The 23,101-nt window shown below is 36.3% G+C and overlaps 3 protein-coding genes across 6 annotated transcripts; 2 read left to right on the top strand and 1 right to left on the bottom strand.

The window, feature by feature from the left end:
• The first annotated feature begins 5,020 nt into the window (after window positions 1–5,020).
• On the top strand, window positions 5,021–8,678 carry LOC109007774 (probable WRKY transcription factor 47). The gene is made up of 6 exons (XM_018987610.2): window positions 5,021–5,319; window positions 5,526–5,603; window positions 5,706–5,858; window positions 6,647–6,997; window positions 7,131–7,244; window positions 7,582–8,678. The coding sequence occupies exons 1-6, from the start codon at window positions 5,062–5,064 to the stop codon at window positions 8,209–8,211; spliced, it is 1,584 nt and encodes a 527-aa protein (XP_018843155.1). The 5' UTR covers window positions 5,021–5,061; the 3' UTR covers window positions 8,212–8,678.
• Window positions 8,679–14,047: 5,369 nt separating this feature from the next.
• On the top strand, window positions 14,048–17,052 carry LOC109007775 (protein S-acyltransferase 18-like). The gene is made up of 9 exons (XM_018987611.2): window positions 14,048–14,175; window positions 14,323–14,436; window positions 14,537–14,869; window positions 14,997–15,065; window positions 15,175–15,246; window positions 15,359–15,487; window positions 15,588–15,668; window positions 16,080–16,250; window positions 16,344–17,052. Exons 1-9 carry the CDS (start codon window positions 14,131–14,133, stop codon window positions 16,848–16,850), a joined length of 1,521 nt encoding a protein of 506 aa, XP_018843156.2. The 5' UTR covers window positions 14,048–14,130; the 3' UTR covers window positions 16,851–17,052.
• A 1,064-nt stretch (window positions 17,053–18,116) lies between these two features.
• LOC109007777 (probable polygalacturonase) lies at window positions 18,117–22,252 on the bottom strand. Of its 4 annotated transcripts, none has more exons than XM_018987616.2 (7): window positions 22,103–22,252; window positions 21,234–21,281; window positions 20,498–20,815; window positions 19,986–20,106; window positions 19,734–19,908; window positions 19,479–19,594; window positions 18,117–19,097 (listed from the first exon to the last, which is right to left on the bottom strand). In XM_018987616.2, exons 2-7 carry the CDS (start codon window positions 21,249–21,251, stop codon window positions 18,400–18,402), a joined length of 1,446 nt encoding a protein of 481 aa, XP_018843161.1. In that variant the 5' UTR covers window positions 21,252–21,281; window positions 22,103–22,252; the 3' UTR covers window positions 18,117–18,399. The 4 variants fall into 4 exon arrangements, with proteins under 4 accessions (XP_018843161.1, XP_035538693.1, XP_018843159.1 ...); XM_035682800.1 differs by having other exon boundaries at window positions 19,524–19,594; XM_018987614.2 differs by lacking the exon at window positions 22,103–22,252 and adding an exon at window positions 21,475–22,071.
• Between the last annotated feature and the right edge of the window lie 849 nt (window positions 22,253–23,101).

Below are 23,101 nucleotides of genomic sequence, written 5' to 3'. Positions count from 1 at the left end.
TTTTAATCTTGTATTTTCTTTTTCTAGATAAATAATTTACTGATTTTTTCATAATATATATATATATATATATTTATATATATATATATATATGTATATATGTCGGTGTGTGTAAACGGCGCATCTTACGCCGAAAGCTTCGGATTAGACTTAATTTGGACAGACAAAATTAACAAAGCGATTGATGTGGTCACACGCATTTTAAGTCACAAGCTTCTCGCGGTCGAATGACTAATACGCGATCGAGCGCCTCTCTTTAGAGTCCTAGACTGATCATCCGCTAATGTTTACTCGGCTTCATGCATGCATCTTCGATCTTGAATCCTCTCATTTGTTACCTCTACTTTTTTCTCTCTTAATAAAGAAATCTAAAAAAATAAGTACTGATATATCTATGTATGAAAGGAGCATAGAGTTAAAAATAAAAAATAAAAATAAAAATAAAAGAACGCTCATGATCAACAAAATGTTGGGATTTTTTTTATATAAAAAGGAAAAATAACGTCCCAACTCCCAAGTACTACTCATTATGTTCATGCTTATGATACTTTCGAGGAGTACTGATCTGCCGAGGAAAAGTGCAAAAAGAAATTAACCCGGTGTTGCGAAAACGTCATTAATGATAGATCAATAAAAAATAAACAGAAATAACATGGCACAAAATTAATATAGTTTGACAACATGTCTGTGTACACAGTTGCAGAAGATTTAAGTTGCGTTTGGATGTTGAAGTGAGTTGAGTTGAGTTGAGTTGAGTTGAGATAATAAAATATTGTTAGAATATTATTTATTATTATTATTATTATTTTAAGATTTGAAAAAGTTGAATTGTTTATTATATTTTGTGTTGAAATTTAAAAAAATTGTAATGATGAGTTGAGATAAGTTATGATTCCAAACGAAGCCTTATTGAAGTAAAGAATCATCAAATAACTTTAGAACGAAATTTCATTGTTAAGAACGTTCAGAACTACTAGTATACTATTTATTAAGTACATATTTATAATATTATACCTAAATTATAATTTTCACTTTTTTGCGTTATTCATTCAAGTGGAGTGTCGAGCACACCTCAAGCAAACTCTATGTCCGACATTCGTTCAAGCGACTTGTCAAGCGAGAGTCGAATGAACTCTTTGCCTGAATTTCACTTGAGCTACTTATCGCACAATTATCGAGTAAACTTTGTGCCTATCGGCCCAAGCTTGCGCTATATGGTCCAAGACTCTACAAACCCAACTCCAAGTGCTTCAAGTAGTTAAATAGCTTAATTAATTACAATTTATGGCCTTATTAGATTCTCCAATTAGATGACGCGCGCCTAATCTTTGGACAGTACTCCGTGTCAAATTCTTGACTTATAGAAGTAGTTTCCAAGTTGAATATATGTGACAATTTCCCAGGAGCTCGACCCCGGCTCCTTAATTAATTAAATGCATGCCTTCCCTCGTGGGAGTCTTCCACCAAACCTTCAGTGCTACTTTGGCTAGCTGTATCCCTTCACATGGTTTAATTTCTTAATAAGTTTTGGGGGCTTCAGACTTCAAGGCCTCTTATACTAATCGTTATTTTTTTTCGGCCGGGGGCATGATGAGAATATGAGATAAAAATGGTTAAAATATAGAAAATAATTAAGTAGAGTCATCATTTTCTGCGTCTTTATAATTTTATTTGACATTATTAAGGACGGACTGCAACTTTTGTTTGTGCGTGTGTTTATTGATATGATCCCAATCGATCCCGAAGTTCATTCACTATATAGACTTGGTTTAGATTTAGGAGTGGTTTGGATACAAAATTTTTTTAACTCATATCATTTAATTATTATAATTATTTTTTAATTTTTACATAAAATATAATAAATAATTTATAAACCTTTTTAAATCTTAAAATAATATTTTATTCAACTTTTATCGGATTAACTCATCTCAACTCACTATTCAAACTCTTCTATTTGTCTTTTCAGACTACGCACTCGAGAGGGCCGGAATTATTAATAATGGATGTTAAAATCACCGATCGAGTGTATATTGATAATTTATATATATATATATATATATATGTATACACACATACTTATAATACAAATTCCGAACATATTGATTTTCAAGAGCTTGATTATAAGTTGATAAAAAAAAAAATCCTTGCATGAAAGGAAAACGCGGGCTGGCGTATAGTCAAGATCAACCAAGTTCTGCTTGACAACAAAGAGTGTAGGGACGTCATGACATGATGGGTTGAAGCGATCCTATCAGTTCTTAATTAATGGCCATCAAGATAAACAATATATCAATTATTATGGATAAGGAAATTATAAGAATACTTGATATTTTTTTCCGTTTTTTATAACTTGTAGCTTTGACTCGAAGATATATATGATTCACATGATGGAGGATATTTATGCGTCTGGCCTGTTTTATAGCGAGAGCCAGAGACAATACGATCGTTCTCAATGCTTGTACTATATAATCAATAACCACGAGAAGGACCCTCCGGCCAGTTGCAATATAATTATATATATATATAATTAATTATATATATGGCCATCTTCTTCAATTCATGACTTAAGTACTCTTTCCACATCTTGACCAATTAAGCTAATGAAGATTTTCCTTCGTAAAGAAATATGGTGTTCATTGGCACGATTTAGACATTATCTTTGCTCTCTAATTTTTTAAATTAAATAATGTATATGTCATACATCAGCTGGCACCAGCTTCTTTGGAGGGAAGAATTAATCCAGTTTATACGGTTCTTTTTTACAGTAGTATATAGTACTACATATACTACTAGAAAATTGATTATTTATGATTAATTATTTTCAAGAAAATGATTATTTTGAACTAAAATGAGTTTGTTATCGTCACAAATAAGTATTTTCATCGCAAAAAAAAGGCATTGTAATGTAGAGATCACTCGACATTTAGACGTTACATCTTTAATGTATATTGATATACCTATATATATACATATTGTAAATATGACAAGATGGCCATTATATATATGTACGTGCACATGATCGATAACAATAAATTAATTAGCCTCCCAAGTGGGTACATTTCCCTCTCAAGGCTTAGATCGACTAAACGGAACTAGATCAAGGCAAGACTTAATTAATAAGAAACATTTGATATCAGATCGAGGGGGATCCAGTTGAGCTTCACTTCAAGCCAGCTGTCAATTGGTTTATATTATATGCATGATGTACGTACGGATCATGTGTTGGCATATCACGATCGACGATCCAACATGAGTACTACTACTCTCGCTGCAGCTTGATCAATTCTTACGTAACATGCATATATATATAGTACTGATCTTGTTCAAATTATCAAAACATATATATATATATAGAAAGAAAAATATATATTAATCCTCGGCTAATTAATTAATATTGGAGAGATATTTCTATTTAGATAGAAGCTCTGGCTAAGATTAATTAATTAAAAACCAACAAAAAAGCTCGATAATTAGAATAGGGCTGTAATCAATGAGTTTCCCGGCCAGCTTCGCAAAGCCAGTACGTACATTATGTAGCCAGCCGGCCGCCGGCCAGCAGCTAGAATACGAAATTAAGAAGATATGCGGCCACCATGCACGCATGTTGCATGCATGGACCATTCTGCAATATGTATCATGTGTCTCAATATTAATTGTTCCCATTGATAATTAATCATGTGTTCGATCTCATAAATATTCATTAAAAAAAAAGGTCAAAATTGTGTGCTCAATTATGATTACATGTATGTATAGGAGTACTTTCTTCTAAGATCCATCGAAAAATTGCAACCCAAAGCTACGTACGTACTCTAGGCAAAAATCTTAGACCTTATATACAATAATATTATAACACCCGCGTCCAACGAGCTAGAGCTAGTGGTACTGACCCTGATCTCGATCGTCGTGCAATTTAGGCAAAATCATCTATAATAGCATGTAAGGCGCGCGGCGAGTGCCTATATATATACAGCCTATATATATATATATATATATATATATATATATAGCTCGCTCATGCTTTTGCTTCATGAAGTACGCGGTACTTGATGTCTATCCCAAAGCTAGTTTTAACTCAATCCCACATCTATATTGTTGGGCATATCTCCTAGTTTAATTAATAATTATAAAAAAAAATATCTCGTATTTTTAATATGTCAATTCTCAATCTTTTTACCGGAGAAAATTTGGCATTTTGGCTTATTTCTTGAAAACCAAGACTACCGTACTTATCTGACACCCCAAAAAAGAATGATACAAATAATTACATAACTTATATAACTCGATCGCTAGCTTATATAATAATAAAATAATAAATCTTTAATCTTAATTAAAATAATTTAATATTATAGAATCGCGTTAATTATTTGTGAATTGAAAATATTTCATTATCATATATCAACATACATAGTTAATTAGTGAGTAATGTTATATCCTAGTTAGTAGTTATTAGTAAATATTACTCACAGCAAAATCAAAATGGCAAATTTAATTAAAATTTAAAACCCAAAAAATACGCCGTTGGCTGAATAAGAAGTCAGTAGGATTAGGTATTCTTCTCAATCTCCGGTGGGACCCACAACCTTCGCCTTCCCCCAATCCTCACCGTCGGATATGGCAGTGCCGTCAACTGCGTTGACCTGGGACGACGACGTACGCCCGCCCACCCTACCCCCCACGTGGAGTACTCAGCATCGCAGACCCCGTTATCTCTTAGGGAAACGGCAGAGACAGTGCAGAAGGGGAGACAACCTTAACCCCACTGCTAAACGCACGCTCTCTCTGTCTTTCCCCCTACAACTCCTACCCACGCGTACATTACCTCAACTATGATGTCATTTATCTTCCCGCGAAAATAACGGCTGGGTCTAATTTCTAGGCCTTAACTATTAAGTATCCCTCACATTTTTAATTATTATTATTTTTTATCATTTTCGGAAACCCAATTAAGTAAATTAACCATATAAAGAGTCTTTCCAAGCTAATTACCATTATATATATATATATGATATATACTTATCGTTGAAAGGGCTACACAACTTCTACTTTGTCTACCCTTTGGTCATGGAAAATCAACACCGCCGAGAGTTCACGTTCTTACGCTCCCGAGACTTCCTCCACCACAGCAATCGCGGGGGCACCGATCCCATGGTTGAGAATTCCGTCGAGCATCGCAACCCGATGATCAAAGAAATGGACTTCTTTTCCCCGCGTACTGCCACTCTACACAATAAGCATCACCCGCCACATGATGATGGTCATCAGTACCTCGAGAGGAAGAACGAAGCATCTCCGACAAAAGTTTCAGATCCGAGTGTCAACGTGAGTTTTTCAATATATATGTTGCTATCTCCAAGCTGCGGTTCGTCTGTTCATCCTTTTTTTGATGAGTGTGTAAAACATCAAGTCATCCATCGATCTTAAGCTAGCTGTAAGATTCATAAAATATGGTGTAAAAGGGACTTATATCCATATATAGATTAACTTCTATGTGTTTGTCTGGAAATTGACTTCTATGTGTTTTGCAGACCGGATTAAATCTGCTCACTGTAAACTCTCGTATGTTAAGATCATCAGCAAATCATGAAGAAAAACTCAATACTGAGGTAAGAATATGTTTGATCGTATTTCTTTTTCTTCTTTTTTCCCCCTGGTTTGGTTTTGGAAAATGATTAAAATTGATAGGAATTACATGCATGATTTCACAGCTGATTACACTTCAAGGGGAGTTGGGCAGATTACACGAAGAGAATCGGAAACTGAGAAGCATGTTGGATCAGATCACAAAAAGTTACAGCGAAATGCAAGGTCAGTTGCTCATGACAATGCAAAACCAGGCTCAACAGAATCGTGAAGAACAGGTGAATATCGTGTATATGTATATTATATATGGTTCTCATCACTCTTTGATCATATAAATCAGAGCTTCATTTTTGTTGGACTAGTATTGGGCCGGGAGACCCTTATATATTAACCATTTTCACTTTCTTGAACTTTGGGATTATTGGTTAGGTAGATTTTTTGTTACTTTTTTCTTCTCTCTCTCTAATTTCTATTTTCTTTTTTAAAAAGAAAAACCGTAGTTAAAGAAATGGGTGACGTGCCTCCCTTAAATTGGAAAGCGTGCGTCCTTAATCTGCTGGTACCTTTTCAACGTGTTTACTAAGTTTAACTAGTGAGATCGCCATCTTAATTTTTCATCCTTGTATGTCAAAGATACCAGCTATCTAGCTAGCTATTACAATATTTATCTATTAACTCACGACACCGGTTCCATTTTCAATCGATTGAAGTTGTAACTTTTCGTGCTTCTCTGATGCTTAATTTACGTTGAACTAGTCTGCGCATGCAAGTGCTGAGCAACCGACGGCCAATGCAGATAATATAAAAAAAAAAAATGCCCCCATCATTAATGATCTCTAGAGAACAAGATGTCTATAAACGTAGGCTGCATGATGCAGATCTACTTCTTAATTGGCTACGGTAAATTAACGATTAATGTTAACAAGTTTCATAATTTTGTGCATGAAAATTGTGCATCGAACGTTAATTATCAGTTGAGGAAACTACTAATTAACGATAATTTGGATAGTGCTATTAGTTCTTAATTATGAAATCAATTAAATTATTGAAAGTGGCATTTGAACAGAAGGTTGAGCCCAATGGAATGTCAAGTCACATAATGTCGGCCCAACGGTTTATGGACACAAGACCATCAGCTGCACTAGATGCCAATATTGATCCTTCCAATTCTGATGACAAGACACAAGAGTTGTCTGGGTCAAATACTATGGAGGTGATGTCCAAGGAACGTGACCGCTCAACTGGGAAGCAGACAGGCATTCATGAACAAGATGGTTTTGATCAGTCCTCACAGAGTTGGGGGTCTCCTAAAAGTCCCAAGTTAGATAAAGCCAAAGGCGAAGAACAGGCTCCTGATCATCAGGTCCCGCTCAGGAAGGCCAGGGTGTCAGTACGAGCGAGATCAGAAGCTCCTTTGGTAAGATTTAACTCGAACATTTCAGCTAACCATGATGATTAATTAATTGCTCAATAACTGCTAAAAAAGTATATACATATATAGATATATATGTGTGCGTGTGGAGTAACGGGTTATGTGTGGTGTGATTCAGATCAGTGATGGATGCCAATGGAGGAAATATGGTCAAAAGATGGCCAAGGGTAACCCTTGTCCACGTGCCTACTATCGCTGCACTATGGGTGTTGGATGCCCAGTTCGTAAACAGGTACTATAATATATATATATATATATATATGTGTGTGTGTGTGTGTGTGTGTATAGGACGATGATGTTTGCTTCAATCCTTTTGTCCTATTTCCCTGCACGTTTGCTTCAATGTTTTTCGAATTCTTCGGGTGGATATCTGTCGTTGTCGCAATTATTAACATGTTATATAAACCACCAATAATATACGTACAATCTAAATCTCGAGTCAGAGACGCGAGTTTCTACTCATTAATTTCTGCTAGCTCCTAATTATGACTGACAAAGAAGGATAAATACTGTAGATTTGGTGTTTCTTGACCCTTAATTTGGATTTTGGGCATGTTCATGATCAACAGGTGCAAAGAAGTGCTGAAGACAAGACCATTCTCATAACAACTTATGAAGGTAATCACAACCATCCTCTCCCTCCAGCGGCCATGTCAATGGCTAGTACTACATCAGCAGCAGCAGCCATGCTCCTCTCAGGTTCGACTACTAGCAAAGAGACCCTAACAAATTCTGGCTTCTTCCCGTCTATGCCTTATGCATCGACAATGGCGACATTATCTGCCTCTGCACCATTTCCCACCATCACCCTCGACTTGACACAAAGCCCCAACCCCATGCAATACCATCGCATAATTCCACCAGCTCCATCGGGGACAATATTCCCTCTGCCTTTGCATGGTTGTCCACAGCTCCTAGGTCACCCAATGTACTTCCCTCCCAAGCTACCTGGAACGCCAGCACTGCAGATTGGCCAACGCCACACTTCCATGGTTGAGACGGTTAGCGCAGCCATTGCTTCAGACCCAAATTTCACAGCAGCCCTAGCCGCAGCCATTTCAACAATCATAGGAGCACCGCGGAGTTCTAATGATGGAAACAACGGTACTGGAAGTACAATCCCCAGCAATGGAGGAGTACCCGGATTGCCTGGATCTCCCCAGCTTCCTCGATCCTGCACCACGTTTTCCACCAACTAATCAACCTTTCTTAATTGATTTGAGAGAGAAGGAAGGATCCCATGTTTATAGGAGTATGTTACAGTAATATTCTAGCTAATATTGTACAGGAAACTAAAGATGAGATGATCATTTCGTAGTTACCATAAGGCAAGCTAGCTAGCTTGGACGTGCTGTTTCGATTTCGTTCCAGCTTTTAGGGTTCTGGCGTTCTCACGGATTCACATGATCTGATTAATTAATTAGATTGGTCTACTACGTACGCAGTACTTGAGATAAATTTACATATCTAGCTAGCTAAGCCATGGATCATGAGAAATGGAATGAAATCCATTATATATATCATCAACTTCAAGCTGGGTTGAAGGCATTGATCAGAGATTCGATCCACCTGATCTGATCAGAGTCAAGTACTACTACACCATTATAGTACTATATATAGTACATGTGATGTTACTGCATGAGTTGAATATAGATAATTAATGCTATTATCCGTCTTCTATGTGTTTAGGTTTGGGGAATCTTGAAGTGCGGTGTAAGAACTTGGAACTGGCGGTAGTACTGGACAAGATGATCAGGTACTTGTCATGTGTTGCAGAAGATCAGAAATATATATATATATATATATATATATATGTATGTATACACACACACACACCTTGTAATTAAAAAATAAAAAGTTTGATGTGAACTAGGAGATATTACAACTATATATACAATGAACAGGTCGAGATCATGGTTAATTGCAATTTATGCGCACACCTATATTAGATTTTTTCTTTTCTTTCTTGTTTTAATTTTTTATTTTGTTCTTGATCAATTTAATTTGCACTTCTTTTTGTGCCTTTATGTGGAGTACTTATTTGCTTCAGCTTACGTACACATGATTTGGCATGTCACACACAACTAGCACCTCATGTGCATGCATGGTTCGCGAGGGATTTTCTTTTTGTTAAAAATTTAAATATACCTTTTAACAAAAAGAAGAAGGAAAAAAAAACTCATGGTAGCTGTAGTACTTGGAGTGGAATCGACAATATTCCTCCTCCATGGAGCCGCTCTCATGTTATATATTATCTTCTTCCTCCAAGCAAAATGATGAACATCATGAGGTAGATTCGAGTTTTGCCAACTGGTCATGAGGATAAAAGAATCGATCATGACTTTATTAATATACGAAGATCAATTCGATAGAAGTTGTGCATGTGGTGACTACCCACAAGCGGTGGTTCTTGGCTTCTCGCGGCCACCCCCTCACGTAAGTAAGGCTGACTAAAACCCCAGGCATTGGATGGTGGGAAGCTTTTGTTTTTCAAATTTTATTTTATTTTATTTTATTTTTAAATATATTACATGTATAGTACCACATGTGATGTTGATTAAATGTTGATCTGCTTGATCTTCCTCGATCTGACTCCAAACATTCGTCTTTGTTTTATACCTTTCCATCAAAGATATTCACAGCGTTTCTTTTTAAAGTAAATTTACAGCGGAATATCAATATTGTTAAGCTAAAATGAGCATGCATGCATGGGATGATCATGAGTTGCACCGTACGTACCACCAATTCTCACAAAAGCTACTGATCAAGAATATTGGCAAAAACTCATCCAGCTATAGTGAGAAAAGTTCCAGAGACTAAGGGTGTAATCAGTCTGGTTTGGTCTTGTTTTGGATAAAACTTGTGATCGAATCAGTATACATTAGTTTTGCATTTATAAAAACTGATTCCACACTCGTTATTCCCTTAAACCGGTACTTCCAGTTTTACCGGTTCGGTCCAGTTTTTCAGTTTTAATATACTATATTATATAATATATATTATAGTATATAATATTATAGTGATAATATATTGTAGTATATTATAATAAATATTATAATTGTATTATAGACTATAGTGATATATTATAGTATATTATAATATATAGTGATATAGTATTAGTATAACTATTAATATAATAAACTATAGTGATATAAAATTTTAAATTTTAATATTATATTAATTAGTAATTTATCGTATAATACAAAACTATTTTATATATAATTATATATAAAAATTATATAAAATATAAAAAAAATTATAATATATATGAACCGGTCCGGCTCGGTCCGATCTCGTTTTAGAAAAAGAAAAACTAAAACCGGATCAATTTTAACCGGTTTTAAGAAAAATAAAACTGCTACTGAACCGAACCAAACTTTGTACCGGATCAAACCCACCGGTTCAGTCCGGTTCACCGATTTTTTTAACACCCCTACCAAAGACCCAACTCAGGTATTTGACAAAATGACTATGGAAATAAACTTCTCATCGAGAGTCAATTTCTTATTATGGTTCCTCAAATTCATTTCAGAATAGTGTTCCAGACATTTATAGAACAATTTCCTAACAACCATTACAATGTAATTGGTCCACCTCATCTTTATGTTATGAAATTATTCCTTCTAGATGATTCTATCAGCTGCTGGAGCACTCATGCAAGGGTATGTATTGGAGAGAATTCTTCTACAATCAAGTTGTTGGTCCTACTTTGGATCATCACATTTTTCTGCCTTAACATCCCCTCGTGATTCAAGTGGCACTTGAGTGAGAGTGAGGCTTGATGAGAGTTGTGAAAATCGAGCTATGTCAAGAAGTTGGTCTTTGCTAGAAATAAATGAAACTTGAAGTGTTTTGGTAGCTACCATATTTCTAACAAAATGATAATCAAGTTCCACATGTTTAGTGCAAGCATCTAACACAGGATTTACCGATAGATATGTGGCACCCAAATTATCATACCACAAGGTTGGTGCTTCAACAAGAAAAATATCAAGTTCTCGTAATAGAGATTGCAACCACAAAGCTTCACAGGTAGCATTTGCCAGAACCTTATACTCGACTTCAGTGGAAGACCGAGCTATAGTGGATTGCTTCTTAGAGCCTCAAGAGATAAGATGAGAACCAAAATAAATGCAATACCTGCCAGTAGACTTGCGATCATCAGGGCACCCGACTCAATTAGTATCTGAAAATGCACACAGCTAAATGGATAAGGCTATACCAAAATGAAGGCCAAGATTTTTGGTGAGATTTAGATACTGAAGTATGTGTTGTACAACTTACCAGTGGGACAGCCGTGGGTAATGCATGAACTAACAGACTTTGTTAACGGCAAAAGCAATGTCTGGCCTAATGAAAGCTAAATATTGCAGATTGCCTACAATACTTCGATACATGTGAGGATCCTCAAATGAGGGTCCATAAAGAGCAGTTAATTTAACAGAGGCCAAAAGAGGAGTGGAGACTGGCTTAGATTGATGGATGTGGGTTCGAATGAGCAGGTCGGAAATATATTTTGACTGTGAAAGATAAAGTCCAGAGGAATTTTGAAATACTTCTATGCCTAGAAAGTAATGTAAGGATCCAAGATCCTTGACAAGAAAATATGAACGCAAAACAAGTATGAACTCAAATATCAACACATAATTTGAATCCGTAACAACAATATCATCAACATATATTAACACAAAATGGAACTCAAAATTATTATGAAAAATAAATGAGGAACTGTCAAACTTAGAACTAGTGAAACCAAGGTTAAGCAATCTATCTGTGAGCTTGGAGAACAAGCCCAAGGGGCTTGTTTCAAGCTGTAGATCGATTTCTTTAACTTACAGACATGATGTGGGAGATCCGGATTGACAGACCCCGAAGATTGCTGCATGTGATTGAGCTTTGTGGTAATATTTTGTGATAGACTCATAACCCTTTTTCAAAGTAGCAAGTTGAAATTGGGTTTGAATGACATGGGCGGAAGATTGGGCAGCATAAACGCTTTGAAGAGTCATCCAAACATCATGAAAGGTATTACACTCAAGGACTTGTGCAAGCACAGTAGTTGATAAAGAAGAATTTAGAGTAGAGACTATTAATTGGCCTTGAAGCACCCATCAAGTGTAATCGAGGTTCATACAACCATTAACAGTAACGGCAAGAGGGGTAAAGAACCATCAACATAGGAGTAGAGTTGATGGCCTTTGAGAAATGAGACTTTCAGAGCTTTCCAAAGAAGATAATTATCATTGGAGAGTTTGATAGTGATAGAATGATTCCCAGCAGTGACAATGGTGGAATTAGGAGGAATAGCTTGAGAAATAGAAGAGTTGGTGTCTGAGTTGGAGTCATCAGACTCCATGAGAAACAAAGAAGAAACAGACTAGACAAAGAAGACGAAAGGCGTTGGCCTTTATCAGGCTCTAGATACCATATTGAGAAAAGTTCCAAAGACCCAACTCAGGTATTTGACAAAATGACTCTATGGAAATAAACTTCTCATTGAGACTCAATTTCTGATAATGGTTCATCAAATTCATTTCAGAATGGTGTACCAGACATTTAAAGAACAATTTCCTAACAACTATTACAATGTAATTGGTCCACCTCTCAGCATTCTGTTATGGAATTATTCCTTCTAGATGATTCTATCAGCTGCTGGAGCACTCATGTGAGGGTATGCACTGGAGAGAATTCTTCTATAGTCAGGTTGTTGGTCCTACTTTGGATCATCACATTTTTCTGTCTTAACAAGCTAACATCTTGCAAACATCATGTCTTGGATTAGTTAATGGAAAACTATTGTACGCACAATATTTTCATAGAGTTCGAAGGAAATGGATTTCTGGTCAGCTCATCTAAACTCATTGAGATTGAGTCCCAAGAGGGTCTACCAACACTATTTATTTTTTTATTTTTTTAACTTAGTGATTAAGTAAATATTTTTTAATAATATTATGAAATACTTTTTAAAATATTTAAAGATATGAAAAAAATGTATGGAAAAAAAAAAGTATTTAGCCTTTTCAGTCAGGCTACATCCTCTATGGGTGTATCAAGACTTTAAAACTCAAAAGAATTGATGGGAGGGCCCGTAACAAACACCGAAGCTTGTGATTTATTTCAATGTCATTTTATCAATAATGATAATACAAAAACATTTAGCGAGGAGATTTTATAAAAATAAATTTAAAAATTTATGTGTATTGATATGATACGTATGTTAGATTGTAAATTAAGTTATTTTTATTATAAAATAAATCAAACGTATCATTTGAAATCATATGAATTTGTGAGTTTATTTTGTGAAATCTATTTATAGGTATAGCACTTCTCATAATAATAAGCGAGTAGTGATAGACTAACAATTCATTCATAAATAATAGACAATTTTAAATATAATAATATTTTTTTTTATATTTAAACACATCAAATCAAAAGTAAAAGTCAAAATATAATATAAAATAATATTATTTTATTATAGTTATATACAAGTTGTTATTTAGTATTAACTTTATCATTTTCCATTACTATTATTATTATCATGACAAATGATAAAATTACTACTAAATAACAACTTGTTACTGCTAGGTACTGTTTGGATTCAGAGTTAATCTCAACTCAACTCATCTCATTTCATTTCATTTCATCATTATAATTTTTTTAAAATTTTACATAAAATATAAAAATAATTCAATATTTTCAAATCCCAAAACAATAATAAATAATATACTTATAATATATTTTTTATCTTTTAACTAATTTTATCACAATTAATCTCATCTCAACTCAAACAACCTTAACAACATGGTTTGATCCAACTATCCAAGAGATTGTACGGTCCAGATGTTTCTGGTACCCAAGGTATATATATCGTGGGGACGTCGGCTAGGTGGTATGCATCGCGGGTCCCACAGACATCGATCGTAGACGTTGGATCATCCGCATCTTGCATCAACATCTTTCAAATTTCAAAACAAACTAGTCGACCGTTGGGCGCGTGGAGGTGTGTGAAAACTTCAAAAGAAAGAGAACAAAAATAGCAGTAGCTAGACTGAAAGTACCGAAGCGAGAAAGCACACGAAAGTGCTCCCAAACAAAAATTAGACCCCCAACGTCCTTTGATGATGAGACGCCATGGCTGGCAACGCCCTCTCCACCCTCTACAGGTGAAGTTTTCTTTCTTTCATTACTTTCTACCGCCTTCAACTTCTCCGTCTCTCTGCTTATGTATATATGTCTGTGTACGAGTACTGTATATATATTTTCCTAGCTCTAGTATTGATGTGTTGTTATCCTTAAGCTAATAATTGCAGGTAGTGGGAATGGTAGTTTACGTTTTTCTGGTTTTGTTCTTCTATACTTTCCTGGGTCTCTTCCTTGGAAACAGAGTTGCCGAAATTACGGTCACCACAATATTTTCCTTTATGGTAAGACTTAAAAAGTCAGCAATCATATCGAATTTTTGGGATTTTTTCCTTCTCATTTAACTGACAATTTTTATTTCTTGTTCCTTAACTAAAATTTCAGGCACTTTCTGTTATGTTTCTCTTTGTAAGGTGTACCGCCATCGACCCGACTGACAAAACGAGCCTTAGGAAAAATAAAAGAGCCAAATCCAAGAGTGGGTTGGTGAAGCTGAACTACGGGTTTGTAATGGGTCAGATAGTTGTGAGGTTTTTAAGGAGGGTAGAAAGGAAGATTCTTAGGACTTTTATCAGGAGGAAGTATCTGGATCCATGGAAGACGAGTGCTCAAATAGAGCCTTTGCTGCTTCCATTTCCACTTGTCACGAAGGATGATGCTATACCACCCCATCTAAAAGAGGATGACATCTCATTTTGCTCGCTATGTGATTTTGAGGTAAGCCCTGACTTAATAGCCATGCCAGTCAAATGCAGGATTTTTGCCTTGTTGGACACAAATGGGGTGGTGAGAAAGTAGATTCATCGGTAAATACATACCATTATTGGACACTCTCGTTTTGCAGGTGAAAAGGCACAGCAAGCACTGTAGAACCTGCAACCGCTGTGTTGAAGGGTTTGATCACCATTGCAGGGTAAACTGTGTGGAAATGCATCCTGGTTTTTGTTGAGATTTAGAAGTCAATCTACCATATTGATACAAGACAGTTGATTGCTATTTTTTTTTTCTTCTCAATTTTTCAGTGGTTAAACAACTGTGTTGGGAAAAGGAATTACACGACATTCATTCTTCTAATGATTTCCGTCTTGTCAATGGTAAGTTACTTTGTCCCTTTCAGTTCCTTGAGAATTTAGACTACCTTAGACGAGCTCATAACTCTATGCTATGTGGTTGTTCCCATGCCAACCTCATTAAATGCTGCTACAGCTAATCATTGAAGGAGGAACTGCCATTGCAATATTCGTTAGGTGCTTTGCAGATAAGGAAGGAATTGAGAGGGAGCTGGTGAAGAAGCTTTACACTCGGTTCCCAAGAGGGGTTCTTGCCACAATATCGGTAAAATTAACAAAGCCCTTGATCAAATTTTCATTGCAATCTTTTGGGTGCAAATTCACTACATATTGATTAATATTTATTGAAACCTGAAATTTCACAGGTACTTCTGTTTCTCATGACAGCTTATGGTTCAGCTGCCCTAGGACAACTTTTCTTCTTTCACCTGGTTCTCATTCGGAAGGTAATTTTCATGGTTGCCTTGCAAATATCATCTGTAAACAATTTGTGATTGTGAGTATAGAAAAGGTGGAAGATTATGGCACATAACTATTAATTCTTTCCCTTCCTTGCGCTTTGAACTTACTTATCTTGTATTATTCTGCACAAATAAAGGCTCTTACTAACAAAACTTCAGCTATTGACCCATTTCTATAGCCTATAGTCTGTCTTAGTTTTTAACAAAAAATACCTCTTTCGTTTCATATAGCAGTTCATTTTAGGTATGGGCTGTTTGGAACGATAAGAGAAAAAGAAAAAGAATAATGGAATCAATCACGTCTATGAAATTCTACTCTTGATGCATCCAACAATCACCTACCCCCTCTACTTCTATGTCTCTCTTCGATATTCTCACTAGTGTGTACTTCTGCAGGGAATGAGAACCTATGACTACATCTTGGCGATGAAGGAGGAAAACCAATCGATGGAACTGGATACTTTTAATGATTCTGATTTCTCGTCTGATGAAAGCACTGACTTTGATTCCCCCGAAAAGCCATCATTTGTGTCACGGTTTATATGTCGAGGAGACAAGGGAAATCAGGTAAGGCTCAGAGTGCGCTTACCTCCGTTTTGCATGTTCTGAAGAAATAAGCACATCCACCTTACTATGCACTTGATACTTGTTTATTTCCAGAACCCGCCAAGGTTGTCCATAAGGATTGATAGACATCCTGAGCCACCCACAACGTCCAAGAAACAAGGCTTCCATGTAAGCATTGATCCATGGAAACTGATAAAGTTGAGCAGGGAAAAAGCTCTGATGGCAGCCGAGAAGGCCAGACAAAGGCTGAAGAAGAAGCCATTGGCAGAACATGATCCGTTAAAGCCACTGCCTCTTGAGACTAAATCCGGACCGCTGATGAACACGGATAGGATTGTGTCCAATGCTGGAACAGGCTTAACACCTCTCATTTTGAAAGGAAGGCATCCAGGCTCACCCGGAAGCTTTTCAAGCCCTAGAAGGCGGTTTTCTGGATCTCCAACCATGTTCTCTGGCGTTGTGGCATCGCCAAAGCATAAGTACAGAAGCAGTTTTGACTTGAAGTTAACGGAGGTGTCCAGGGAGCTTGAAAACTACATTTCAAGGCAGGTTTTATGCTCTGTAATTAAGAAGGATGGGAGTGAGGCATCCCCAAGATAGGCATTGTGGTTGAAAAACTTGGGTTCTCAGCCTTTGAGGAAGAGTTGTTTGTGTGTTGTGTGTATTCTTGATGGACACCTTACTAGGAAAATTCAGAGTAATACATTTTTTTTATAAGTAAAATTCAGAGTAATACATTATGTCAGATTTCATACCCATACACATTTTATCTGGATTCTTTCAGTTTGAGAAATCTGCCCTCTTCAAATTATGCCTATTCCAATCAAAGATCCGTTCCTTATGCCAATGTTCCTTATACATTAGTGTTTATGGTATTGACTCTTACAAGAACAACCCCCCCCCCGCAATGGTAAAAACCGAAGGATTTGGATCTCCTTGGCCTTCAGGAATGGAAAAGGCAGGCCTTCTTTTCTCTTTTCTTAATCAAGGATGGCACTTTTACGAAATAACCTATAGAGACCAGCCACATAAGACTGAGTATAAATCTGAAAAGTTGGAGTCGAAGGTGACGATGTACCGACTCTAACTTTGTTTCGACTCCGATATTGTGTATATTTTATAAAAATATGTATTTTTTATATATTAGTCATATATTTTATATAACTATAACGTATATAGTTAATTAAATTTAATAATATATTAGTATGAGTAAATTATTATAAATTAATATGCTTATACTATAATATAAATTGATTAATAATAGTTTAGTATATGTAAACACTATACACTATTACTATCATGTAACACTAATGTATAATAACAACTAGTATATAATAACATGTAATACTAATGTATAAACGTTAACATATAATAACATATAATACTAATAACATTAATTTGTACAATGATTTTTTTTTTTAATTTTGGTTATATGTTTTAATAAAATTGAAATTAAAAAAATATTTTTTTTTTAAAATTAAAATCTGGAAGCCCAAATCAGATTAGTGAGAGCCCAAGATTGTCAAATTGAAATTTCAAATGGGCTAAGAAAAAAAAACCAATAAAAAGCCTAAATCCGACTCTGCTCCGACAAGTCTAAGTCGGAGTCAGATTGGAGGCTATGCAAATCAAAGTCAGAGGTCGGCTTCGACCTTCGACAAAATGGGCGTCGGAGTTAGAGGTCAGCCCTACAGCCAAATTCCCAAGTGCTGCAATTTCCCCATTAGTTCAGTCCATTATACGGACAATTCACAGTTACAATTGGTAACATGATTTGTTTCTACATGTTCCTGGCGGAAGTAATCTCTGTAATAAGTTTGAGAGGTTATCTGAAGACCATATGAATAACTACAAACGCAAAATAAATAAATAAAACTTTGGAAGACAAACTCATTCTATTTCCAATTATCTGATAAATCACTCACTTATTTGTTACTGCACACAACGTTACAAGAAACAATCATATCTCAGTACCCATCTCAACTGCCAACAGCCACAGATCAGCAACTCACTCAGCTTCTTATCTCAGGCAACTATTTCATCACAAAGGCAGTAGCGGGCACTTGCGTTTGGCAGGAATCAAATTTTCAACTTATACTGGACATTTGCAGAATGTGGTTTTACAAGAAAATGGTATACTTCCCTTACTTTACCAAGACAGTGACCAAGCACCTTTCTTCTGATTCCTCGAACTCCGCAAGTGATCTGATAGATGGTAACAATCTGAGTAACGCTCAGGAGAGATTATTTCCTTGAGAGGCTCACAAGTTTCTGGGGAAACTAAGTCAGAATACCCTTGAATATAAGAGCAGTTCCAAGGAGATTCTGAAGTTACATTAAGAGTAATGTTGGCAAGGCAAATGTTGAGAAAATTGTCCCCTTCTATGCCCTCAAGGAGACCTGCAAGTTTAATATTCTCTCCTGTGATATCTTTGAGAGTTATTCTCTCTATTGTAGGGAGCTCATTTGGGTCATAAAACTCATCTGGGTGCTCTCCATAGTAACCGATAAACCTTATAGCTATATCCACATCAGCCAAAGTCACATTTGATACGTAGATATCTCTTACATAACTACCCCTTCCAGGAGATGTCTTTATTAAGATACCTGTGCTTGATTTGAAAAATCTAAGGTTTTCTGCATGAACCTCTGACACGCCTCCAGACATCTCACTGCCAATTGCAATCCCTGCGCTTGTTCGAGTCTCTCCAATTAGCCTGCGGATGATGATGTTTGTACACGGACGAGCATATGCAATGCCATACTCATCCCACCCACTTTTGATGGCAATCAGATCATCTCCAGTGCTAATGTAACAGTCTTCAATGCAAACATTATCAGAGGAGTCTGAACGCAATAAGAAGTATGGATCAGAACACTATATATTGTTCACAACAAGTTACTGAGCTTGATGAGAGATTTGGAAGTTGATGTCAGGTTTCAGCAATTGAAGTATTATATTCAAGTTAATATACATTTGGCATTTGGAAAACAATAAAACGAAGAGTCCACAAAAGTGACAGGAAAGAAACTATCGACACCCAATTATTTAATGAGTATCACCTAGGCACAGTCCACCATGGGCAAATTGACATATTCCCACTAATTTTCGGTATATGTACAAAAGTTAAACTCAAGACCGCTAAAAGCTTATTTAGAGAAGGTAAATCACAAGATAAAATTGCATGTTCATAATTAGCAATTCAAAAGTGAATTCCAGTCATTTACCATAAAATGAATGGAAGAGATTTTGGCTTAGATGGTAGAATTCACCTGGATCTATCCCATCTGTATTTGGAGAATCAAGAGGAGCAAGGATTGTGACATTCTGGACAGTAACTTGGCTGTTCATCCAGAAAAAGAGTCTCAACTCTCCCCCTATTTCATAAAAGCTTCACTATTGCACAGTTTTAAGCAATAAAAAAACTAGAATCAAATAAACAAGGAGACAACATGCAATTGAATCCTTCTGAATAGACAAACCTGCAATATACAGGATGAATGGTCCAAAATGGAGAATTCAAGAAGGTTAGGTTTGAGATGACAACCCCGGTTGAGTTCATCAACTCAACCAAATGGGGTCGTGTATAGTTCAGGTTTCCAGTCCCAAACCACTCCCACCAGATGTCACCTTGACCGTCGATAGTTCCATTATCACCTGCATGAAGAAATTAATGGAATAAACAAAACAAACAAAATCCATATTCAAGGTGATTCTTCATTAATATCACTAACCTGTTATAATTACATCCGTCAAATTGCGTCCATAAATGAGGCTTTGATGCCTTCCACCTGGCAACTCCCTACCTCGGCCATATGATGGTAGAGGATCAATGACTGGCCAATCAGCGGAGTTCTGAAACAATGCGGCATAACCTATTTAGGCTTACGTGCTTTGATGCCATACCTGTTGTTTCAAGGCGAAAAGAGATAGCTAGCACTGCCCTACTGGATGGAGGTCGAAAAATATTCCCTACATGAGCTAGCAGCAGATGGTTGATGATCACAGATAAGCAATTGCATTACCAAAGTAGCACGTGCATCCCAATAGTTTTTCTTAAAATTCCATCAAATGAAAGCTATCTAGCCGTATCAAAAACAGCTTCTTTCAGTCCCAAATTGGAAATTTCCCAACTCAAATTAACTAAAAACAGAAAATTTAAGCAGAAGTAAATCGCTTGCAAATTTTTTTCCTTTAATAGCATAAATGTTTTTCTGCTAAGGGGATGAAGGTGAAGAAGGCTTACTGTTGATCCAAGAATTACTGCATCCTTATCTAACCACAGAGTAAGATGACTGATGAGATCGAAGCTTCCTGTCAACCACCGGCCAGCTGGGACAAAAAGTTTGGCCCCACCTTTGTCAGAAAATGAATTGAGGTAGAATATGGCATTCTGAAACGCTTTTGTGTTGAGAGTGATCCCATCTCCAACCGCGCCAAATTCAGTAATCGTGACACTGTGAGGTCGAATATCCTCAGAGTACGTATGCTTGCAATGTGAGCTGCCCCTGGCAGCCCATGGAGCATCACTGAGCAAGGCAACCACCAGAAGCAAACCCACCAGCTGAAAGACAAAAATTCACATTCATTACTCATATTTAAGAAGCTTCCTTCGTTCCGTGACTTGCTATAATTAAAGAGAAGATAGAGGACGAAAGACAGTGAAAGAAAGAGCAAAGGAGAAGAACTACACTGTCATGTAGAGATAAACAGTTAAAAGGGGCTTTACTCAGTGAGATCCCATCATTTTCTCTCTCTTTAAATTAAAATTTGCAAATAATTTGTGGCTGAAACAAGAATCAAGAGGCCATTTCCTGATCACCCCCACACCCCCAAGAAAATAATAATCTTTACATCCCACCCCTTAGTGTTGAACGTAGAGCGGCAAATAAACAGTAACCTCAGCAGAGAAAATAGAAAATCAGCATTAGAAGAAGGAATTGAAACCAAGAAACAGAGTAAGCAAGGATCAAAGTACTCACAGCTAAAGATCTCCTCATATGACTGAGATCTGCCGTTTCCCCTTCAGCCTGAGCACAAAAAAATAAAAAAGTTTTTACTGCCACAACCACTCAGCCACTCTTCAAATTCTCCTTTCTGAATAAAAAGCAAACAAAGGAGAAAGCTTGTGAAGGAGGGGGCGTGGGGGCTGCGTTGGTTTTTGTTGATCAAGATGCAAGAGTGATTAGATGGGACAAAGAGATAGCCAACACCACTACCCACATAAAAATCATTGATAGTGTCCGTTGCTGCCCGCCAAAACTTAAGCAGTAGGTCCCCCACGTTGTTTCTTCAACCTCCTTCACTAACTCCCTCTCTCTCTCTCTCTCTCTCTCTCTCTCTCTCACTGTGTGATAAATGATGGAGGATACCCAGAAACCTAATGAGGATGGAGAAGGCAGAACTCGAAGAAATGGCTATCAACTGTTAAGAAGAGGAAAGGAACGGGCCGGGTGTACTAGTTGGGGAGCACTCAGTGAATCACAGCGACTTTTTCCTATACATAGACCCTGTGCGAGAGAGAGAAAACAATACACAGATCAAGGTTTTCAAGGGGAAATTGGGTCTTCCCCTTTCTCATCTCATATCTCATGTGACTAATCTTCCGTGCCAGCTTGAAGTTCGAAAAACCCGTCAACTTCAAATAAAACTGACAATTTAACAATTTCACTACTTCACCCATCATTTGCTCCCCACCGGTGTCTCTCACACACACACACACATAAGTGGTTTAGAAAAGTGTTTCCTCTCTCTGTTTCTGCCTCTGTTTTTGTTTTTACTTCTGTTTGTAACGTAAACAAAGAGAATTGCTGTAGTTGTGGAACTCGAACCCGGACAAACAAAAACTTACCTGTAGAATACACTGCTGTCTTGTTTTTGTTTTGATTTTGGGGAAATAATGAAAAAGTCGAACGGCAATTAAACAATAGCTCCCTTCGCATTTGGCAACACCATTTCCATTTCCTTGTTCTGCACATTCGGATTTTGGACCTAAACGCCTTTCTTGTTTTCATTTCTTTTATTTTTTTATTTTTTTAAAGGCTGACCGAAGAGGCGTTCCGCGTTCGAGAGTCAGTGGGAACTAGTCTTTGGATGCTGGACTCGGATGAAAGGCGTCACCTTTTTCTCATTAGAAAATTCTTTAGATATTCTCATAATTTATATTATAAAATATTATATTACTGAAATAAATATTAATTATTTTTTTTTAAAAAAACTATCATCATTTATTCATAAAAAAATTTATGTCCATGGCCAAATACATTCTAGAATGTCCTTATATCAAACATAATATTATAAATCAAAATAATACATTTGAAGCTTCACCTATACATTATTTATTGTGTGACTGATTTGGTTTTTATTACTGTTGATACTCTCTACAAACAAGTTTCTAAGAGACAACACTATCCACCTAAACAAAGACCCAACCTCACCCTTTAAAGAATGAGATGACTCAACCTCTATAGATAAAAGTTCAAAGGACGAACTCTTTTTTATTTTAATTAATAATAAAGAAATTAAAAAAGAAAGCAAGATAAATGTAAAAAATAATAGATTACAGTTTGGACTAATTTCAGTAGATTTCGAAATCTATGATAGTGCATAAAGGCAACACGTTGGTCTCTTTTCAACCACAAAGGTCAGATATGAAAAGATCTGGTGATGGCGAGTCTGATGATCTGGTGCATAAGGACCACGTACTGTGATTTTTGTAAAACTAAAACTTTCCTTCAAACGAATTTGTAGTTTTGGAGTCTGCTTATGTCGCGCATATCTCTCAGGAGTTGTCGGAAAGTTATAAATCTATATTTTTTAACCTTGAATGAAGTAAAATAAAATTAAATAA

Source organism: Juglans regia, chromosome 11 (genome assembly GCF_001411555.2).
Source record: "Juglans regia cultivar Chandler chromosome 11, Walnut 2.0, whole genome shotgun sequence".
NCBI classification, from domain to species: Eukaryota; Viridiplantae; Streptophyta; class Magnoliopsida; order Fagales; family Juglandaceae; genus Juglans; species Juglans regia.
This window is presented reverse-complemented; position numbering and strand designations above follow the sequence as displayed.